The following is a 21,316-nucleotide window of genomic DNA, read 5'->3' as shown; positions in this document are numbered from 1 at the left end:
CTCTCAATACACATCAATACCGTGCTGAAATGCAGATATAAAATCAGCAAGAGTGGCTGTTTTGTAGCAGTGAGCAGATCGTGGCTAAGATTTGACAATGGTGCCACCGAGTGGCGAAAGGTAGTTACTGCCATGCTGTCTACCTAAAATTATACTTTTATTTTGAAGCGTGCGCTAGCTACGTCATCATACATCCAGGAAGTAAATGTTGTTTATGATACTTCCATCATGATGTGTAGCAGCCATAGGTAGCAGCAGATAGTTCCAGCTGGTTTGTAAGAAGGCTGATGAATTAACAGGACATTAATTAGTGTTATTAATGATGTCGGCCGTCCTGCCCCGCATAGAGCAGCTGTCCAGCAGAGTGGTCAGGGTGCTGGGATGTAACCCTGGTCCAATGACCCTGCAGGGTACCAACACCTACCTGGTGGGCACTGGGACAAAGTAGGTGGAATATATATATATATATATATATATATATATATATATATATATATATATATATATATATATTTAAAAGACACCGAAAATAGCCGATCTACAAGCTCACAACGTTGTGAGCTTGTAGATCGGCTATTTTCGGACTTGGCTTAATTTCAAATCAGAGGAGGTTTATTATTGGCGTGAGAAAATGTTTTAGGTTACTGTTATATTATTACCAGAGTGTGCACATTATGTATTTTATTAATGTAACAGGACACAGCATGCAGGCAAGATTATTGAAAAGACTTTGGAAACAAATAGCAGTGTTTATTTTTCAAATTTGTTCAAAGGTAGGCCTACGCATTTAAAATTGTAAAATTGCAGAGATCTTTCCAAATATAATTGCTCCTCCTTTCATAATGTAGGCCTACAGTAGTTCTATGGCTGGGGTCAACTCAATGTGCAGGAACACAACTCCTCAGTGGAGGACGAGTTAATGAGTGACCATTAGAGTTGTAATCCATTAACAACAGTATCATAAGGCGGTGATATATGGTAAGTGAGGAAAAAAGGTTAAAGCTGTACGGTCAGGGTTCCCACGGTCATGAAATTCCTGGAAATATTTTGAAATTAGAAAAATATTTTTCCAGTAGTGGAAAAGTTTTGGAATTGATCAAGGGTCCTGGAAGGTCCTGGACAAAATAGCTATACATTGTCTTAGGTTATTGATTTTGTTAATACCTCTGAAATGACAAATTAAGCATTGGCCAAATTGTCAAATATTAGAGGCAGAAATTTTGAAAATTAGCCTAGTTCCAGACTCTGAATCGCTAGCCACACCCCTTAAATTTTTTTGTTTTGGCGATTCGAAGTGAAACGAAATGTCAATTCAGGCTGAGTGTCAGGCTATGTGAAAATAGAACATGTAGATCTGCTATTTTCACAATGAAGGGTGCCGGGTCCCCACTTAGAACATGATTATTTCGGGGGTCACGGCCTGAAAAGGTTGAGAACCACTGGCATACACTACCTGTCTTTGGGCACTGCGCATAGGAGTAAGCGACCTGTTATTGAGCTGAATTATTGGTATATAGTCCTGGAAATTGGGTCAAATATTCTGGAAAAGTTTTGGAAATAAATTGGTAAAAATGTGTTGGAACCATGTACGGTATATTCTGAGACCTAAATTCTTAAAAATCCAATTATTGGCTTAGGAGTGCAAAAGAAACAACTCTCCATGGGGTGAGTAATCAATAGAAACATGGGTGAACTAACTTTAATTGCTAACGACCCACTCCTGCTTTTCTATATCCATGTCCCGTACCGTACACAGGCACGTGCACACATAGACATAAAAAGTGCCCTCTCCAGACCATGAATGCAATTTCTACTATGGTGAAAGAAATGCAAATGCCCTCTTTCCATGCCATACCTGAAGGCAGCATTCAAGAGAATTGCCTTGTCCAAACTCTCCTGAACTTGAATGCAGCATCTTGAGAATTGCCCTCACTGTGTAGAAATCCATGCCGTTACGCCACATCTCCAGTAGCCTGATTTCAGACTCTGCCCAGTCCACTCAGAGAGTGGGGCGGGTCTATTGGCTGGCGCCAGGCAACATCTCCAGGGTTCACTTGATCATGCTTAGTTCAGTGTGGTATCAAGCACCGAAAATAGCCGACCTCCAGGCTAACAAGCGCCGCAGCGTGACGCGTTGTGAGCTTAGAGCAGGGGTTCCCAAACTTTTTTGTCTCAGGGCACCCCATGAATATTTTTTTAATCCGAGGCACCCCTACATTATAATTTTCACTCCCAGCACCTTATATTTATAGCATATCGTCGTTGTCGGGTGGAAACCTTGTATGTCCAAAACCGTTAGTTTTGTATTTATCTTCTATAAAATGTACTAAACTAGTGAAAACAGCAGATCTACAAGCACACAACGCCTCGCATCGCGAGGCGTTGTGTGCTTGTAGATCGGCTGTTTTCACTAGACAGTCTTGTATGATGAAGCAGGGCTTTGCGTTACCAAAAGTACACATTTGAAACTTGGAGATGCAAGGTTTCTGCCCGACAGTGACGATATTCTAGTGATTATGTTGCGAGGAAAACGTTGAGATAATAGCCATTTTGGTTAGAACTGACTGAAAATAACTTTGTACTTCAAGTTTAAAATTATACTAAATATTTCTTCTCAAGTGTCCAAATAAATTCCAAATATTATCGAATTATCTCGCGGCACCCCTGGACTCCCGTCACCCACTTTGAAAACCCCTGGCTTAGAGGTCTGCTATTTTCCATATTTTCAACAAAATGCCCTTTTTAGAAATCTCAGCCCCTGCCTCCTCTCTCACATTCTCTGCATGTCCCTGACCGTACCCACCCAGACGGGTGTTGATTGACGCGGGCGAGCCCGGCGTCCCGGAGTACATCAGTAACCTGAAGCTGGCCCTGAGCCAGTTCAACACCGCCATCCAGGAGGTCCTGGTGACGCACTGGCACCACGACCACACCGGGGGACTGGCTGACATCTGCAGGGACATCACCGGTGAGAGAGACACACACGCACACACACACACACACACACACACACATACACACTGCTGTCGAGCAGAAACCTATCTCCATAGCCGCAGATTGCAATACCTCCATAGGCTATCTGATTTTATTTAACAACGTCAAACTCACCAATATTGGGGCTGTAAGGAAAGCTTGAAGTATCCTCTTTCTATCTGCAAAGTGTTTGTTTCATAAAAAATCCACCATAGACCTCCTGTTATGAGCTACTTTCTATTAATAAATTATAATTTTCTTAGTGCTGGAGTTTGGAAGCGCTCGTGGGAAGTCACTCAACGGTCCTGTGTACCACCTGGTTCTAAATGTCACATAATGCAGGAGGCAGCGGGACGTGTTATAGAAGACGAGCAGCTTCCAAAGTTCAACACTCAAAGAAATGTCGTATTTATTGACAGAAAGTAACTCATAACATGTCTACGGTGGATTTTTATGAAACAAACACATTGCAGATAGAAAGAGGATACTTAAAGCTTTCCATACAGCCCCAGTATTGGCGAGTTTGACGTCGTTTAACTGGTAGCATGTGCGCCCATGATTATTCAACATTTAATCGGCAGGTGCACATGGCAACTAGCCATTTTACCTACCTTTGAGGCCCTCCTGGCAAAAAAGTAATCAGAGTAAATGTAATCCAACTTTCAGTCGGGACCGTTTTTAAACAATCGCGGGCCACAGTGCTTTTGTAACAGCTATGTCTATCTGTGTTTTTATTTCTGACTTATGATCTCTCGTTTATTGTGATTCATGTACTCTTATTGTTATCTCGTCGACATTTTCTTTAAAGCACTTTGGTTAACTCTGTTGATTTTAAACGTGCTCCATAAATGAAGTTGGATTGGATAGCTGTATTTGATTCAGCTTAAATCACACAAGCTGTGTGGTCGACATCTGTTTGAATGGAACATAATTGAATATGTAAGACTTGTTTTTTTTCCCCAAATACTGTAACTACACACCAGTTTTAGTTAGCACTTACCTTTCTGGATAAACTCCTGCAGATTAATGATTAATAACCCAGGGTTTCCTGCAGCACTTTACAGGCCAGGCGCCCCGCCCGGCCTGAAAACCCCCCCAAGGGACTAAAAAAGAAAAAAAAATGTTTTTTTTTTTTTTTTTTTTTTTCAAAAAATTTTTTTTTCTCAAAAAAAGTTTTTGGACCTCCAACAATGTATTAGGCATGATCGCGATCGCGAAATTGCATGTTTAACCCCCATACCAACCCTATCTTTCAAACATGGCAGCCATGTTTGTTTACATTTGAAGAAAACATAAGGGCTGGTATCTCCTGAATGCCTATTCAATGTTGAATAAATGTGAATGATAGCATGTAGTTGTGTTTTCCGTCATCATGGGCACATTCATGTGTTTTTTATAGGGCAAAAATAAGAATTAATATAAAAAATTAAGTGAATTAATTACTCGAATTAATTAATTAATTATCAAAAGATTTCGGCGCACGCGCTTTGCGCGTGCGCCATGAAATCCCCCCTGGTCAAGACTTTTTCCTGCAGGAAACCCTGTAACCATCAATATCCATATAATCTACGTCAGGGGTCTTCAACGTTTTCAGGCCAAGGACCCCTTAGCTGAGAGATAAATGAAGCAGGGACCCCCACAACCTTTTCATAGATTCCATATAGTTTCATTGTTTGTCAGCACGATCGATCATCAGTGTATTTTTGGATTCATGTCAATTTGTGTTTTTAGATATATAACCACTTGAACCGCCGTTACTTAATAAACCTTTCACTCTGTAATTGGTCTGCTCTTTTTCCCCTCTACACCAAAGCTCTTTGACAAAAATAGCCGATCTACAAGCAGTGAGCTTGTAGATCTGCTATTTTTGGCTAAAGTTCTCAGAATAAGGACACTAGGGTTCAAGTAATATAATATAGAAAAAAGAAGAAAAAGTTTCTATCACACAAAGATTTGGACGACCCCCTGTAGTAACTCTGAGGACCCTATAGGGGTCACGGACCCCCTGTTGAAGACCCCTGATCTACGTTATTGTAATCATGACATTATTGTTGGTATTACTATCAGTGGTTGAAGAAGTTCTCACATTTGTTTTGGTTTTGTTTTATTGAGTAAAAGTAACAATACCAAAGTGTGAAAAAAAGGTTACAAGTAAAGCTCCTGCATTCAAAACCTCACTTATTGTCAAAGTACAAAAGTATTGTCCTCAACATTAAAGTAGCAAAAACAAAAATAGTCATTATGCTGAATTCAGAACAATAATATTATGTCATTCAATTGGATTATAATAACTATTGATCATAAAGCACTTTGGACTTATACTCAGGCTATTCACAAATAGCAGATCTACAAGCATCACAACGCGTTTGAGAGCTTGTAGATTGGCTATATTAAAAAAAAAACAATTAGCTAAGTAACTAGTGAGTAAAGCTGTCTAATACACACAGTGGAGTTCAAAGCACAACGTTTGAAAACATGCAAAAAGTTAAAATAATAATAATGGAGAAGTACTTTGAAATATCACTTATCATTGATCATAGACAGTAAAGCTGAGACGAAAAACTGTCTATGTCCATATTTTAACATTTTGAATTTTGGATATAGATATTTTCTTTTTGATTTACCAGACTGTAAACCACAAACTTAAATTCTTAAGCATGCATTCCCCCCTCATTTTGTTGAATTAGATTTGTTTTACTTAACTCATTCATATACCTGTGTGTATATATATATATATATATATATATATAATATATACATACATACATACATACATACATACATGCATACATACGTATACAACAGTTTGTGGAACAACAGTATAAGTCCGTACAAGCAATATTCAGCAGACAAAGGGAGAAGATAACATTAAAACAGACAATTGAACAAAATGAGGGGGGAGTGCATTAACAATTTAACCAATTAAAAATGAAATTAAATCAAATATGGACATGGACTGTTATTCGTCTCAGGTACTCGGTTAATGATAGACATTCTATCATTATCTAAACACCAGATAGGATCCATAACTACATGTCATGTTGATGGCATCTCATGAAGTGATGTCATTTTTAAAGTGTGGCTTAAAAAAACTAAGAGTTAACTTTCTTTTGTTCTTGACCACACTAGAACCACATAGATTCTATCAAACAGACTATTTTTATCCACCTGTTTCCGCGAGAATTTACTGTAGCATTATCTGTGGGACATTTCCGGAGAACAGCTGACATACAAGCTCACGTCGCGTCGCAGATGCAACCGTTGTGAGCTTGTAGATCACACACGGCTGCGGCGCCGGAAGCTGCCGCACACCTTCTGCGCAATGCAGAAGGTGGATAATCCCTTTCCCTTAAAACCCATTTAGAACGGGTACACATTATTGTGTATCATTATTGAATGCTTTAACTATTGAAAAATAGCAGATATACAAGCTCACGGCACTCAGTGCCGCGCTGCAAGCTTGTAGTTCCGCTATTTTTGAAAAATCGTGAAAATTTGAATTTTGACCCGATTCTATAAGTGTCTTTTGAATCCTTCTAAGGTTTTTTGAAAAAACAATGTTTCTATGTCAGCAATCTGGCCAGCCATCGTCAAAGAAAAGGTCCTTTTCACTTAACTGGAACTCAGTTAGTCTGTTCTTGAGAGACTACTATGTCAGTGGTTCTCAAACCTTTTCATATGAAGGACCCCCAAAATGATATGTATTTGGCCACGGACCCGCATCTCAAAATATCTAGTTCCAGGGACCCCCCCCAGAAGCAAAATTTGAGTTACAAACGTTCGCTTTGAAAATACATATATTCAAAGATTTGCACACATTTTCACGACTTTTTCAAAAATAGCAGATCTACAAGCTCGCAGCGCGGCACTCGGTGCCGCGCTGTGAGCTTGTATATCTGCGATTTTTCACTGGTTAAAGCATTCAATAATTCTAGGCCTAAATGGGTTAAAGACGCTGTTTGTCATCATCATCATCATCATCATCATCATCATCATTCATCCATCCTCCTCCTAATCATCATCATCACCACGTCTAACTACTTCATCCACAGTTACACTGATCTCCCCCGGTAACATCTTCAGGACATTGTTAGTGGTAATGTATGGAAAGACTGTGTCAGTGAAAGTGTGTGTGAAGGTGTGTATGTGTGTGTTAGTATCAGGATCAGAGAATGACAGCTTTCCATCGTTCCAGTCCAGCTGGACTCTGATTCTCAGAGGTTTCTGCTTCAGTGAGAGATCAGTATGGCCTGGGATTGCTCTGTATTTACCTTTACTCAACGATATACTCCAGATGTTACCCCCTCTGTCTCCCTTCCTCTGGAAGGACTCTAACACACCCAGTATCCAGAGTGTATTGCGTCCGACCTCAACATCCCAGCTGTGAGTCCCCGAGTTAAAGCCCTCGGAACCCAGGACAAAGGGCCAGTAGTCAAACCTCTCTGGGTTGTCAGGAAGCTGTTGTCTTTGTCCACATCTCACACTGGTCAGATCCTCGGACAGGGTGAGGTTCGGATTGGCAGTGTTGGGGTCCAGAATGACAGGAGTGTAGGAGACAATTACCTTCATCTTGTCCCAGACTCTGAAGGCCAGGTTCTTCAGGTGTTTGGTCTCGTCTATCAGTGCTCCTGAGACCGGCTGTGGGTCCTGCGGTGTGAGCTGGACTATTTCCATTGTGGTCTTGTAGTTCTGCAGGAATGAGATGTGTTCAGCTCTCAGCCCCTCCTCTATGGCTCTGATTGTGTCTGAAAGGTTTGTTATGTCTCTGTTCAGACCCTCAATCTTCTCCTTCATCATCTGACTCTTCTGCTGCTCTTCCTCCCTCAGTGCAGTGATCCTGGCCTCCTCTTCCTCTTGTAGAAACTGATGCATCTTCTTAAACTGCTCCTTAATCTGCGTCTCCGTGTGCCGAGCCTGGACCTTGATGTGTTTTTCTGTTCGGTCACTTTTCCTTTTGACTTCATTAAAGACGTTCAGTTTCTTCCGTAAAGGCTTCAGTAATCTCTGGACCTCCTCCTTGTGATCCGGAGCAGCTTCATCGACGGGTCTGAAACGGTGCTTGGTGTGTTTTTTAGAATCTCGACACACAACGCACGCTGGCTGTCGACATTCCAGACAGAACAGTTTGAGTTTCTCAGCGTGCAGACTGCAGAGATCCTCAGACCCTGATGAAGTTCTCTTACGTTTCGAAGCTCTCTCTCGCGCCTGTATGAAGGCCTCACACACGTGCTTCAGAGACAGGTTACGGGGTAGATGATCTGTTGGATGTATTTCCTTACAAACTGGACATTCCCGTGATACCTTATTTCGCCACCATTCCTGCACACAGTCCTTACAGAAGCTGTGGCTACATGACAGTATAACAGGATCTTTAAAGATGTCACGACACACAGGACAGGAATAATCCTCTTCTGGAAGAGACAACGTGGAAGCCATTTAGCCTCTGAGTGAAGCTACAAACGCAGGAAGTCAGTCAGTGGTGGTAAGACTTTGTCCTCTGGAATGTTTCCTGAAGTTTACTCTCACTGTGAATCCTAAACTAGCTTAACTAGCTAAACTAGCTAAACTCCGGCAACAAGTTGAAGTTATTATCTGCTGTTGCTGTGGAAGTCGGTCGTACCTCACTGGAAGTTGTCTGTTTGATCATGTGAAGCAAATCTCATTCTCTCCGTCTGTGTGTGTATGTGTGTGAGGAAGCGAGTAAGGAAGAGAGAGAGAGAGAGAGAGAGCGTGAGCAAAACAGCCCTGTGTGTGTGTCATCAGAGGAATGCGCTTCCTGGTTTGCCAGAGGACCCAGTAAAGGGGCGTAACATTTACAAGACCAAATACTAAACATACACACGCACGCACGTGTGCGTGCGCGCGCGCACACACACACACACACACACACACACACACACACACACACACACACACACTCACACACACACTAGCCGGTGAAAGATGAACACAGGAGAACCATTCTCCCCAGAACAGGGGTGGGGGTGTGTGTGTGTGTGTGTGTGTGTGTGTGTGTGTGTGTGTGTGTGTGTGTGTGTGTGTGTGTGTGTGTGTGTGTGTGTGTGTGTGTGTGTGTGTGTGTGTGTGTGTGTGTGTGTGTGTGTGTGTGTGTGTGTGTGTACGCGTGCGTGCATGCGTAGTCTGCATACACTAGAATTTGAGAGCAGATCTACAAGATCTAAGGATCTACAGATCTACAAGCTCGCAGAGCTTGTAGATCTGCTATTTTTCAATAGATAGAGCATTAAATAATTCTAGGCCTAAATGGGTTAAAGGAACATTTTGGAAAGCATACTAGCAATGTTAAACATTGCTAGTATGCTTTCAAAATTTGAGAGAATTTGAGAGCTTCCCTAGTGGCTCCCATATTTACTGTATGGCTTTTTTACTTAATTCTAGGCCTAAATGGGTTAAAGGACAATTTTGGAAAGCATACTAGCAATGTTAAACATTGATGTTTAACATTGCTAGTATGCTTTCCAAATTTGAGGCCTGGGTCAAGGATAACACCCAGGTTTCTGACAGTTGTTTTTGGAGCTGTGTGAAACACAGGCTCCCTATACGTGGCTGTGTGGGTCTGTCTGTGTGTGTGTGTGTGTGTGTGTGTCTGTCTGTCTGTGTGTATGTAGCCTGAACTTCCTAAACTTCGGCACGCCACTAGTCCCACAGTTTTGCCACCACACACTCGCGCCATATGTCAAATCGACCGGCTTACTCGGGAATCGTGGGCTATTACTTTTCTAAGAGAAAGGTTCTATAGTTTAATTGATATTAATTTATTAGTGAATTAATTTTCCCCATTGACTTATAATGGGAATCGCAAAAACTCACATTCAATTATTTGTCTCTCGCAAACCATAGGGGCTAGAGTTTCAAGACTTGGAGAGGAGGTTCATAATGATTTCAAGGATTAAATAAAAAATAATTGTGTCATTTGGCCGCATGGTGGCGCCATAACACCCCACTTTACGTTTTGGCCTGTAACTCTTGAACCGTAGGTCGGAAAATTAAAAATATTTTTTCCCTGGATTCCTTGGGCCATGACGCATCTCCCCATATAGGCCACGCCCATTTGCGCCATGATAGATTTTCCGCCATCTTGAATTTTCTCCAAAACACACTTTTTGCTCCTTTTCCTACATATTTTCTTCAAATGTCACAAAAATCGGTACACATGATCCACACACACACACACACACACACACACACACACACACACACACACACACAGCTCCACTTCACACGGGTGTGATTTTTACATGTGATGACACATTTCCAAGATTGTTAATTATCACATCATAATAATTATAAGATCATAATAGCATCAATAGATCAGCATCAATACATTACATGTATAGAAATAGTAATCTTCAGGTAAAATTTAGGAAGACCAAGCACCTTATTCAGTAAAAACATTGTAAAAAAAAAAAAAACTAAGAATACAATAGAGAATCACACCAGTGTGAACTGAGTGGTGGTGTCTATTCATTCCAAGGCTGTGTGTGTGTGTGTGTGTGTGTGTGTGTGTGTGTGTGTGTGTGTGTGTGTGTGTGTGTGTGTGTGTGTGTGTGTGTGTGCGTGTGTGCGTGTGTGTGTTAGAGTTCTCAACAGGCCTGAAAGTTAAGGCCCGGCCCTAACTGGGTCGGCCCGAGGCCCTACCCGGCCCGACTAGTTGGCATACATTTTAGGCCCTACCCTACCCTGAATGTCGGGTCTGGTTCGGGTATGGTTGGGTGTGGCGAGTGTGCGTTTTGAGCTTCTGCGACTTTTGTATTTGAATCCTGAAAAGTAGCAGTTTTGGAAATATAAGGTTTTCACCCGACAGAGACGATAATGCGACGAGAGGGCAGTACAAGTAGTGCAGTAAAAATGTATGCTAAAAGGATACTAAAGAAGAAAAAAAAACACCCCTTGGGGGCCTACGTCAGTAGGCCTGTCACACTTATTACATAATCGTCTAATCACAATTATTTGACTTAATCGCAATTATTTGACATAATCACAGTTATTTATTTACTTTATTTTATAACCTGTAGTCCTGGTTTCCGCTCTCCCCCTGCCGCGCCAGGGGAATTGGGGAGCACCTGGCTGGCTAGGGGGAGGTAGTATAGAAACCAGGACTACTGCATGTTTTTGTGAGGGTATCTACCCTAGGAGACACGGGGAGAACATGCAAACTCCACACAGAAAGGCCCTATCACAGTTATTTGACATAATCGCCATAATCGTTTCCACGTAGATTCTTTTTTTGCGACCGTAGGTCACATTTACTACCAAAACCTCCACAGGCTGTCCGTGGGTGAGTGAGTGAGTCAGTCCGTCCGTCACACTTTTGCCCTGCTCATATCTCCACAACCGTTGCCCCCATCCATGCCAAATTTTGCACACACACTCCTTGACTGCCAAACTACAACCTCGAAGGACCCCCGGAGCCCCAGGGACCCCCAGGTCCCTGGGGGACCCCCAGATGTAAAAAATGACCAAATGTGGTCACACGTCACACGTCACACTTTTTCCCTGCTCATATCTCCGCAACCGTTGACCCGATCCATGCCACATTTTGCACACACACTCCTTGCCTGCCAAACTACAACCTCCAAGGACCCCCCGAGCCCCAGGGACCCCCAGCTCCCTGGGGGACCCCCAAGTGTAAAAAATGACCAAATGTGCAAAAATGACCAAATGACCACCCCAACGGGGCTGCTCACGGGGAATTCCCGGGGACCACCCACTCCTCGTGCTCCAGAACGGATGCAAAAGTGGTGACGCCCCCAGTGGAGGACCCCCTCCACTGCAGCTCACATAAAATGCCGATAAGCGACCTACGGTCGCTTATCTCCCGATTAGGGAGTCTTACTGGTAATATATATTTTCAAATATAGTGGAAATAGCAGATCTACAAGCTCACAATCGCGAGCTTGTAGATCGGCTAATTCCACTATCAATGTTCTTTTTTTTTTAAGTGTAAAGTTGTCAAATATTTCAGTCAATTCTTTGTGTATTTAGGTCATGTGTCATATCTGCCATGTGCAACTTCAAAGCCTACAAGCCAAACAGAAATGGAACTGTCAACGTCAAAAACACAATTACATCGTTAACCCATTTAGAACAGGTACACATTATTGTGTATCATTCATTATTTTACCAGTAAGACTCCCTAATCGGGAGATAAGCGACCGTTGGTCGCTTATCTCCACAAATAGGCCAAAAGTTTGTTTTACCAATTATCAAGACATACGGGCAGTTGACAGTTTGCCATGGTTACTCATTGAAGTTGAATCTCCATATATGGAGATAACCTTCGCATCACAATAAGTCTGACCTCACCAGCCCATATTTGGGCATGAGCAACTTATGTCTCCATATATGGAGATATGATGACATCACACAGTCCTCAGCCGATGATGTGGCGTGATGTCATACAATACACAAACGAGCCCTACAGTATAAAGGGGCAATTCTTGCCAGGAAAGAAGCATTTCTTCGACTCAGACCTTATCGCCAGGGTTGGCTTATAGCAGCTGTCGGTAGGACCATATATGGATTCCGTTAGTGTGGATCTCCTAACAGGGCATCATCTGGGATACAATCCCTTTTATGCCCATATATGGAGATCCCTAACAGAATCCCTTTCATGCCCATATATGGAGATCCCTAACAGAATCCCTTTTATGCCCATATATGGAGATCCCTAACAGCATCCCTTTTATGCCCATATATGGAGATCACTAACAGCTAACAGAATCCCTTTTATGCCCATATATGGAGATCCCTAACAGAATCCCTTTTATGCCCATATATGGAGATCCCTAACAGAATCCCTTTTATGCCCATATATGGAGATCCCTAACAGAATCCCTTTTATGCCCATATATGGAGATCCCTAACAGAATCCCTTGTATGCCCATATATGGAGATCCCTAACAGAATCCCTTTTATGCCCATATATGGAGATCCCTAACAGAATCCCTTTTATGCCCATATATTATGGAGAAATCCCTGCTCTGAGTATCTGACATCAGTGTGATGTCACCTGTTTATGCCCATATATGGAGATCCCTGCTCTGCGTATCTGGTTGCTATGGTAAACAGTTGGTTGCTAGGGTAAAAAAAACATGGTTGCTATGGTAAACAGTTGGTTGCTAGGGTAAACAGTTGGTTGCTAGGGTAAAACCATGGTTGCTAAGGTGGTTGCTAACGTACACTAACAGACCAGCAACAACAGACTGTTGCCACAGCAACGTACACAAAGGTTTGTGTACACATGTGGTGTGATGTCATACTGATGCGGAGATATGAGCAGGGCAAAGGTGTGACGTGTGACGTGTGACGGACGGACGGACGGACGGACGGACGGCCGGTGGAGGTTTTCATAGTAAACTGCTCCCTGACGGTCGCAATTATTATTTGAACTATTGAAAAATAGCAGATATACAAGCTCACAGCGCAAGCTTGTAGATCTGCTATTTTTGAAAAATCGTGAAAATTTGAATTTTGACCCGATTCTATAAGTGTCTTTTGAATCCTTCTAAGATTTTTTGAAAAAACCTATGTTTCTATGTCAGCAATCTGGCCAGCCATCGTCAAAGAAAAGGTCCTTTTCACTTAACTGGAGCTCAGTTGGTCTATTCTTGAGAGACTACTATGTCAGTGGTTCTCAAACCTTTTCATGTGAAGGACCCCCAAAATGATATTTATTTAGCCACGGACCCCCATTCAACATATTTAGTTCCAGGGACCCCCCCCCCCCCCCCAGAAGCAAAATTTTAGTTACAAACATTCGCTTTGAAAATACATATATTCAAAGATTTGCACACATTTTTACGACTTTTTCAAAAATAGCAGATCTACAAGCTCGCAGCGCGGCACTCGGTGCCGCGCTGTGAGCTTGTATATCTGCTATTTTTCACTGGTTAAAGGGGAGTTTCGGTCAAAAACGACTTTCCTACCTTTGAAATGATGATCCAGGAAGGCTCTGGGCTGATCCAGGTGTTGTTTTACCCAAAGCAGCATTTTGATTTTTGATTTTCTCCCCTGCACCCCACGGCTCCAAAACGGCACCTTTTGGGTCTACCCATAATCCGGTTATTATTCTCGCTCAAAATTCACTTTTCTCGCTCGGTCTCAGTCCCTCATACTGTAGTTAGCATATCCGAGCTACATCAGCTCCTGGTCGCCGCCATGTTTGTTTACAACAAGCTCAACTCTGAACTCCCAGCCCAGGAGAGAAACACTGGGAAATCCCTAACTCGTTGGGAAACGCGCGTTCACGAGCTGCTGCTGCTGCTGCTGCTCTCACAGCTCCACCTCCCTCCCCCCACAGCCTGTTACCTGTTGAGGCAGACAAGAGGCTACACCATACATCACTCTGCAGACTTTGTCGACATAGTTACATCTTTTTTCTTTGTCTAAGAGCATTTTTGTGTTTTATTGTTCGTCGCGCGTCGGGGAGTCACGCGATACAAAACGGGATTTCCCAGTGTTCTCTCCTGGGCTGGGAGTTCAGAGTTGAGCTTGTTGTAAACAAACATGGCGGCGACCAGGAGCTGATGTAGCTCGGATATGCTAACTACAGTATGAGGGACTGAGACCGAGCGAGAAAAGTGAATTTTGAGCGAGAATAATAACCGGATTATGGGTAGACCCAAAAGGTGCCGTTTTGGAGCCGTGGGGTGCAGGGGAGAAAATCGAAAAATGAACAAAATGCTGCTTTGGGTAAAACAACACCTGGATCAGCCCAGAGCCTTCCTGGATCATCATTTCAAAGGTAGGAAAGTCGTTTTTGACCGAAACTCCCCTTTAAAGCATTCAATAATTCTAGGCCCAAATCATGACAGCCTTATCATCATGCTACCACAGGGTCCCAGATACGAGTGAGCAAGCTGCCTCGATGTCCCCCCGCCCAGGAGAAGATGGGAGGCGAGGAGTACACCTACCTAAAAGATGGAGATGTCATCCACACCGAGGGAGCCACGCTCAAGTCAGTTCACTTTCTTATTTTATTTGATGTAGGGGTGCAACGGATTAATAATTGATCCCTATATTTCCCCCTAATACTTGTCTTTTAGTTCTGCTGGATCTCTACCTTCACTAGTGCCTCCCTAACATTTTAGCCTAGTTTTCACTTGTTGATGAAATTGTCGATATAGTGAGTCTTATTTTCAGTCATCATAGCTTAGTTTTTATTTAGATTTATTTAGTTTTCGTCAGTGAGAAAATATATTTTATTGTATTTCCTATACAGGGGGTTCACACTGGCACACACAGAAAGATTTTATTTTGTTTCCTATACAGAGTGTTGTTCACGCCGGGCCACACAGACGACCACATGTCGTTGGTTCTGGAGGAGGAGCAGGCTGTGTTCTCTGGAGACTGCATCCTGGGAGAAGGAACCGCCGTGTTCGAGGACCTGTACCACTACATGAGCTCACTGCGTCTCCTGCTGGACACCCAGGCTGAGCTCATCTACCCTGGTTAGTTCCTCTGTCTGCCACAGGCTCTCGGTCTCAGTAACCTGCAGTTTTGATTTCGTCAACTAAAACTATGACGAAAAATGTTTGTCGACTGCGTTTTTTTCACTGACGAAAACAAAATAAAAACGACGCTGTGATGACTAAAACTAAGACAATTTTGTTGACAATTTCCTCAACAAAATAAAAACTAGACTAAAACGTTAGGGAGGGACTAGTGGAGAAGAGAGTCCTTTTATGTTTGGTTGCTCTCAGGTGTTGCGTGCTGAAAATAGCCGATCTACAAGCTCACAACGCGTTGCGCTGCGGCGCGTTGTGAGCTTGCTGCGACGCGTTGTGAGCTTGTAGATCGGCTATTTTCAGCACGTAACCAAGTGTAAAAAAGAATTACGATGCCATCAAGGCCTGCCAACATACATTTCAGTTGACTAAATCAACTGTAGATTTAGTCGACTAAAATTAGACTAAAACTAATACTTTTCAGGTGACTAAATTATGACTAAAACTAAATAACATTTTATTCAAAAGACTATGACTAAAACTAAATCAAAATTTGCTGTCAATAACAACACTGGTCCTGACGTCACTCCCCCTGGGTCGCAGAACTGTTTTTCTTTTCTATTGAAAATACCATAGAGACCATCCTGGTCTCTATAAGTTCTCAGTCACCACGTTAATCACAATTAGTTGAGGGACAATTCATTGTGAAGTGAAACTTCATATCCGAGACCTATCCTTGAACCTTCTCTGTGTTGTCCAGGTCACGGCCCCGTGGTGCAGGATGCGGGCAGTAAGATCAGGGAGTACATCCAGCACCGCAGCCTCAGAGAGCAGCAGATCCTCCAGGTCATCCAGGCTGGGGGAGCAGGACGGGCCTTCTCCTCCATGGAGCTGGTCAAACAGGTCTACAAGGTGAGGGTTCATTAGGGCAGGGGTTTTCAAAGTGGGTGACGGGGCACCCTGGGGTGCCGCGACGGCAGTCCAGGGGTGCCGCGAGATCATTTGATAATATTTGGAATTCATTTGGACACTTGAAAAAATATTTAGTCTCATTCTAAACTTGAAGTACAAAGTTATTTTCAGTCAGTTCTAACCAAAATGGCTATTATCTCAACGTTGTCCTCGCAACATAATCACTAAAATATCGTCACTGTCGGGCAGAAACCTTGTATCTCCAAGTTTCAAATGTGTATGTCTTTTGCCCCGCTTCATCATACAAGACCGTCTCACAAAACTAGTGAAAAAAGAGGAACGCTTTTTTTCACCGGCCCATGTCTAAGCGACGGACGGTAACACGTTTTCTTTTTTTCACCGGCCCGTGTCTAAGCGACAGACGGTAACACGTTTTCTTTTTTTCACCGGCCCGTGTCTAAGCGACGGACGGTAACACGTTTTCCTTTCCGTGTGAAAGAAAACATCCTGAACATAGTGAATTTCCACAACATGGATACAATTGTGGCTTCTGTGGGTCTTCAAAATAAAGCACAGTCAATGGCGGCACCCGGTATCTAAATAACCAGTAAGGCGCCCAAGGGTAAAAAGCGACCTCGTCCTAAAGGGCTGTCAGAACTGTCTATCAGAAATGAATTATAGACAGTAATTAATTGTGACCTATGGTCGCAAATTAATTATATTCCTGGCACTAAAAGTGTTAATGTCTCCCTCTCAGCTTCCCTACTGTCTGCCTCTCCTACGCCATCTCCCTCTTCCCTACAAATTAATTTCTCTACCATTTTTGTCAGTAGAAGATACTTAATGATCATGCAACATTTAAGAGCATCAGTAAGAATATAAGTAGAAGTTAACCAGTAACTAACTTACTGTACCGTTGAACCCCACCTTGCAGGACACCCCTGAACACCTCCACCGAGCAGCCGAGGTCAACCTGGTCCATCACTTGAAGAAACTGGAGAAGGATGGCAAGATAAGCCTGGGTAAGTTAACCTGCTCGGTGCCAAGCATTAAAATCTTCAATGTCTTGCATTGAACCACACGTGTGCACGCCATTCACAGCTTTCAAACAAAACAATGCGCTTGGAAATCCGTTCAGGCATTCAAAAGATATAGGCCATAGTGTTTTCTTCAAATGTAAACAATCATGGATGCCATGGGAGCTTCCGTGGGCTGTTCTGGGAGTCAAACACGCATTTCGCGATCGCGATTATGCTGAAACCGGAAGTTGGAAGTAAGGAGAGGGAGAGCAAAAAATACAAACTCGGGAAACTCTGGGTTGTTAAAGGAACTCCTCTCTGACGGCACCTCTACAGCCTGTTGATGTTCCTGTGGGCTGATTTCTTGTATTTATGTATATATCGTCAAAAGCATTTTTTTCTTTCAAGTGGACCCTGATACAGAAAAGGTCGGGAACCGCTGTGCAGGGGTCATCGCCATGCTGGCTTGTAGTGGACATGTTTGTACTTTCATTTTTGCCACGGACATACAGAATGAGTGGACAATACAGTACACAATACTATCACCAGAAACACTTCCCAGCAAGCACGGTCAGGACCTGGCCCAATCAGTGGCATCTCGATTGGGGCCAGATCAAGTCAAACCATGACTAGTCAGATCTGACCCAGAATATAACCTTACATGCTCATATTTCAACTAACATTACAAACAATAACAATAATCCTGTGGTCCATATGACGCCCTGGTAATGAAGTCAAGATCATCCCCATATGGGCTGTGATCTGGCCTAGTTCTGAACGTCACCGGAGGACGTTATCATAATGCCATCATGACGTCATTTGGCTTGCAGGGTTAAAGAGCTTGCCCTGAATGACCATAACATTAAGTCTCACTTTTTAAATTTGGCTACAGCTGATTTTAAGTTTTAACTTGCTCATTTGTTCTTTGTTTGTTTATTAGTTTGTATTCGCTTGTATTGTTTCTTATTGCACTGTTTTACTTCTTGTTGCACAGCACTTTGGTCGACACTGTCGTTTTGCTATTATATATGTGCTATATAAATAGTTTTATTTTATTTTATTTGATAATAGGTCTGTAAGTTCAAGTTCGAGTTTATTTGTCATATGTATAAATACAAGCAGTGTATAAATACAATGACATTCATTGTGCTCTGAGCACCCTTCAGCCTTACACATACAACACACAACATCCATACAGGAGATACAGTACACTTAGTACTCAGAGTGTACAAATGGAACCACATTTGTACCGCTGTGCAGTATTGTGCCGCTGTGCAGTATATTACAGGTCAGTAAGGTTTGATGGATGTCTTGTCTGTGTTCGCAGTGGAAGATTCCACCCAGCTCAAGACGTGGAAGAGTAACTTGTGACACTCTGTGACTTAATGAAACTAGAGTCAAGACCAATGGCCGATGTTTGGGTCCGACACCGATCACTATTGTGGAGAGGAATTTGTAACCCACCGATTAACGATGTTTTTGTGCTAAATATATTCTTTATTTCTTTTGTCAAAATTAGAAACCTTTTGAAGATATTTGAAATATTTCACCTATGATTGAATGCGCAAAACAGTGGTAAGAAAAAGGGGATACATCTGCTGCTTATTAAGAAAAGTCAAATAACGGCAGATATACAGTATATCGACGGCCATACCGATATATCAGTCTGCCTGTAAACAAAACACACTCGAGTGAAGATTATATTTGTTAGAATGTAAAGTGATGTCTTTGTTAAAAAAGGTTCAGTAACAAGGGTCTCTCCAGCTCTTTAGTCATTTTATCCGATCAGAGGAGTGAACCCCACAAATACAATTTTTCCTTTTTATATAGTTCCAGTTGTGTCTGTCTTTTTTTTTTTTTTTTTTTTTTTTTCATTACGTTCAATTACACTTGTTTATCCTGTCTCCCATAATATTATTAGTTCTCTCTCCTGATTGGATAACATTGCTGACCAGGACATGCATTTACTGTTTACTAAAGAGTTCCTAACTATCAATCATTTAGCTGGGGACCCCTTAGAACCCCCTCCAAGGACCCCCTGGGGGTCCCCGCACCGCACGTTGAGAAGCACTGCTACAATACATTGTGCCTTTGACCTCTGTTCACCTTTTCAGTCTGTTTTTAGAGAGAAAAAAAGAAAGCTGGCCCATGTTTTCTCTCTGGAGCATGATGTTTTGCCGAGCTACTAATTCTCATGTGTTTATTCTCAAGTTGGAATGTCAGTATTGAAGTGATTTGTATAGTTAATATATCTATGGTTCATTAAATGAATAGTAGTTCTTATTATGCTACATCTTGTTTTGTTTCCTTCAAACAGCCACCTCACCTGTTGTAATGCTCGTTTCAGTCAGCAGATGGCGGCATCTTCCCAGTAATCGTGAGGCTAAAGTGGCCTTTTTCCATATACAGTACATATTCATTTCTTTCTCTCGAATGATTTCATGCTTCATACATTAATGTGCAAATGCAGTGAACTTTTCACCTGTCTGATACATTAGTGTGCGAATGCAGTGAACTTTTGACCCGCGGTTTAAATGACTTGTGTCATTGTGTCTCATGGGTTTTCACAGATTGACTAACAGCTGTGATGTAACTTACTGTGTAACAAGTGATAAAAGCACTGACAACTCCTCCATTCCTCTTATGTTTGACTGGGGATCATACAAGCATAAATACATACATACATATTATATTGGTTCATTCATGGCGATACGATACGATTCGATTCAATGATTTAAAATAGATATAGTAACTATTTAGCAAAGAAATTAAATCTGTGTAAAATGTGTAAAAAATCTATTATTATGGAAGTAAACGCTGTGATTATCTAGAAAGAACATAGACATTATATTTCAACACATACTGTATGGACAAACCCACCTTGACATGAACACAGAGATTACACACATTTATCGATAGAGTAAAAGTAGCTATATGGAAGCAGAAGCTTGCAAATGGCAAGCAGAATCCACCTTCATAGGTAGATTTAAACTTTGAAGTCAGAGAAGGTCAAAAATAGCTGATCTACAAGCTCAATGTTCTGCAAATCCCCTGAAAATCTACTGTCTTGTCAATGGCAGGACATGTGATGTTTTGAAATGGCACATCTATCCATACACACATTCATTGTCCTCAACCATTTATCACATGGGCTTGTTCTAGCGCCACCATGAGTCCGACTTTTGCACATTTATTGACAGTACTACTACAGGCTTTGTACAAAAAGCACTCAAATCGGTACACTGTATCGCTACGGTCATGTGGTCAACATGGGGCTGTCCGATGTTCCATATTCCATCCTGATTGGCTAAGATTGGCTTAAAAAGTTTTGGACAAAATATCTCATTGTTGTCAGCCAAACTCCTCCCCATTTCCACTGCATGCAATAGCAATGATGTGTCATATATTAATGTCATGTTTTAGAAAGACTATTCGTGTTAAAGGGGCCACACCATGCTTTTCAAAATATATATTTTATTTAAATATTGGTCCATAATACGTTTTATACAGGTTTTAGCCTAAACAACCATCGGATATTGAAATTTCATGTTCTGTCTGTCTCTAATTCTAAGCCATTTCAGATGCAACACCAAAATGCCCATTGTTGGCAACGGGCGCTGTCTTTGGGCTAAAAAACGATACAGAGAATGACAATGAAGAGACACTGGGAAGACCAAAAAACAAGAAAAGAAAAATGTGAAATTCATGGTGGGGTCCCTTTAAAAATATTTTGAACAGGTCGATTGTTACCTGTACTTGTCGGTCTGTGTTTAAAGTTAGTTATTGACACTACTTTCCCTTTGTATTTTTGTATTTTAGTATTTTTTTTACACACTATGGAGAAGGGATAAGACTGTCTCCCTAAACGAGAGGACAGTGGACGACAGACAATTGTACAAGTCCCTCTGATCCGAGTCCCAAGCAAGTCGCAAGTGATTTGGT

The 21,316-nt window shown here is 42.0% G+C and overlaps 2 protein-coding genes across 2 annotated transcripts; one reads left to right on the top strand and one right to left on the bottom strand.

Annotated features, from left to right (window-relative positions):
- The first annotated feature begins 254 nt into the window (after positions 1–254).
- lactb2 (lactamase, beta 2) lies at positions 255–19,657 on the top strand. The gene is made up of 7 exons (XM_080726136.1): positions 255–444; positions 2,808–2,968; positions 14,833–14,953; positions 15,268–15,446; positions 16,204–16,355; positions 17,290–17,377; positions 18,702–19,657. Exons 1-7 carry the CDS (start codon positions 320–322, stop codon positions 18,743–18,745), a joined length of 870 nt encoding a protein of 289 aa, XP_080582262.1. The 5' UTR covers positions 255–319; the 3' UTR covers positions 18,746–19,657.
- On the bottom strand, positions 6,985–8,641 carry LOC308286112 (E3 ubiquitin-protein ligase TRIM35-like; the record flags this gene model as incomplete). The annotated part of the gene is made up of 1 exon (XM_080727069.1): positions 6,985–8,641. The coding sequence occupies exon 1, from the start codon at positions 8,407–8,409 to the stop codon at positions 6,985–6,987; it is 1,425 nt and encodes a 474-aa protein (XP_080583195.1). The 5' UTR covers positions 8,410–8,641.
- Positions 19,658–21,316: the final 1,659 nt, after the last annotated feature.

This window comes from Nannobrachium achirus, assembly GCF_963921795.1.
Source record: "Nannobrachium achirus genome assembly, chromosome: 5".
Classification (NCBI taxonomy): Eukaryota; Metazoa; Chordata; class Actinopteri; order Myctophiformes; family Myctophidae; genus Nannobrachium; species Nannobrachium achirus.
The sequence above is the reverse complement of the archived record's forward strand: the minus strand, read 5'-3'. Positions and strand labels throughout refer to the sequence as shown.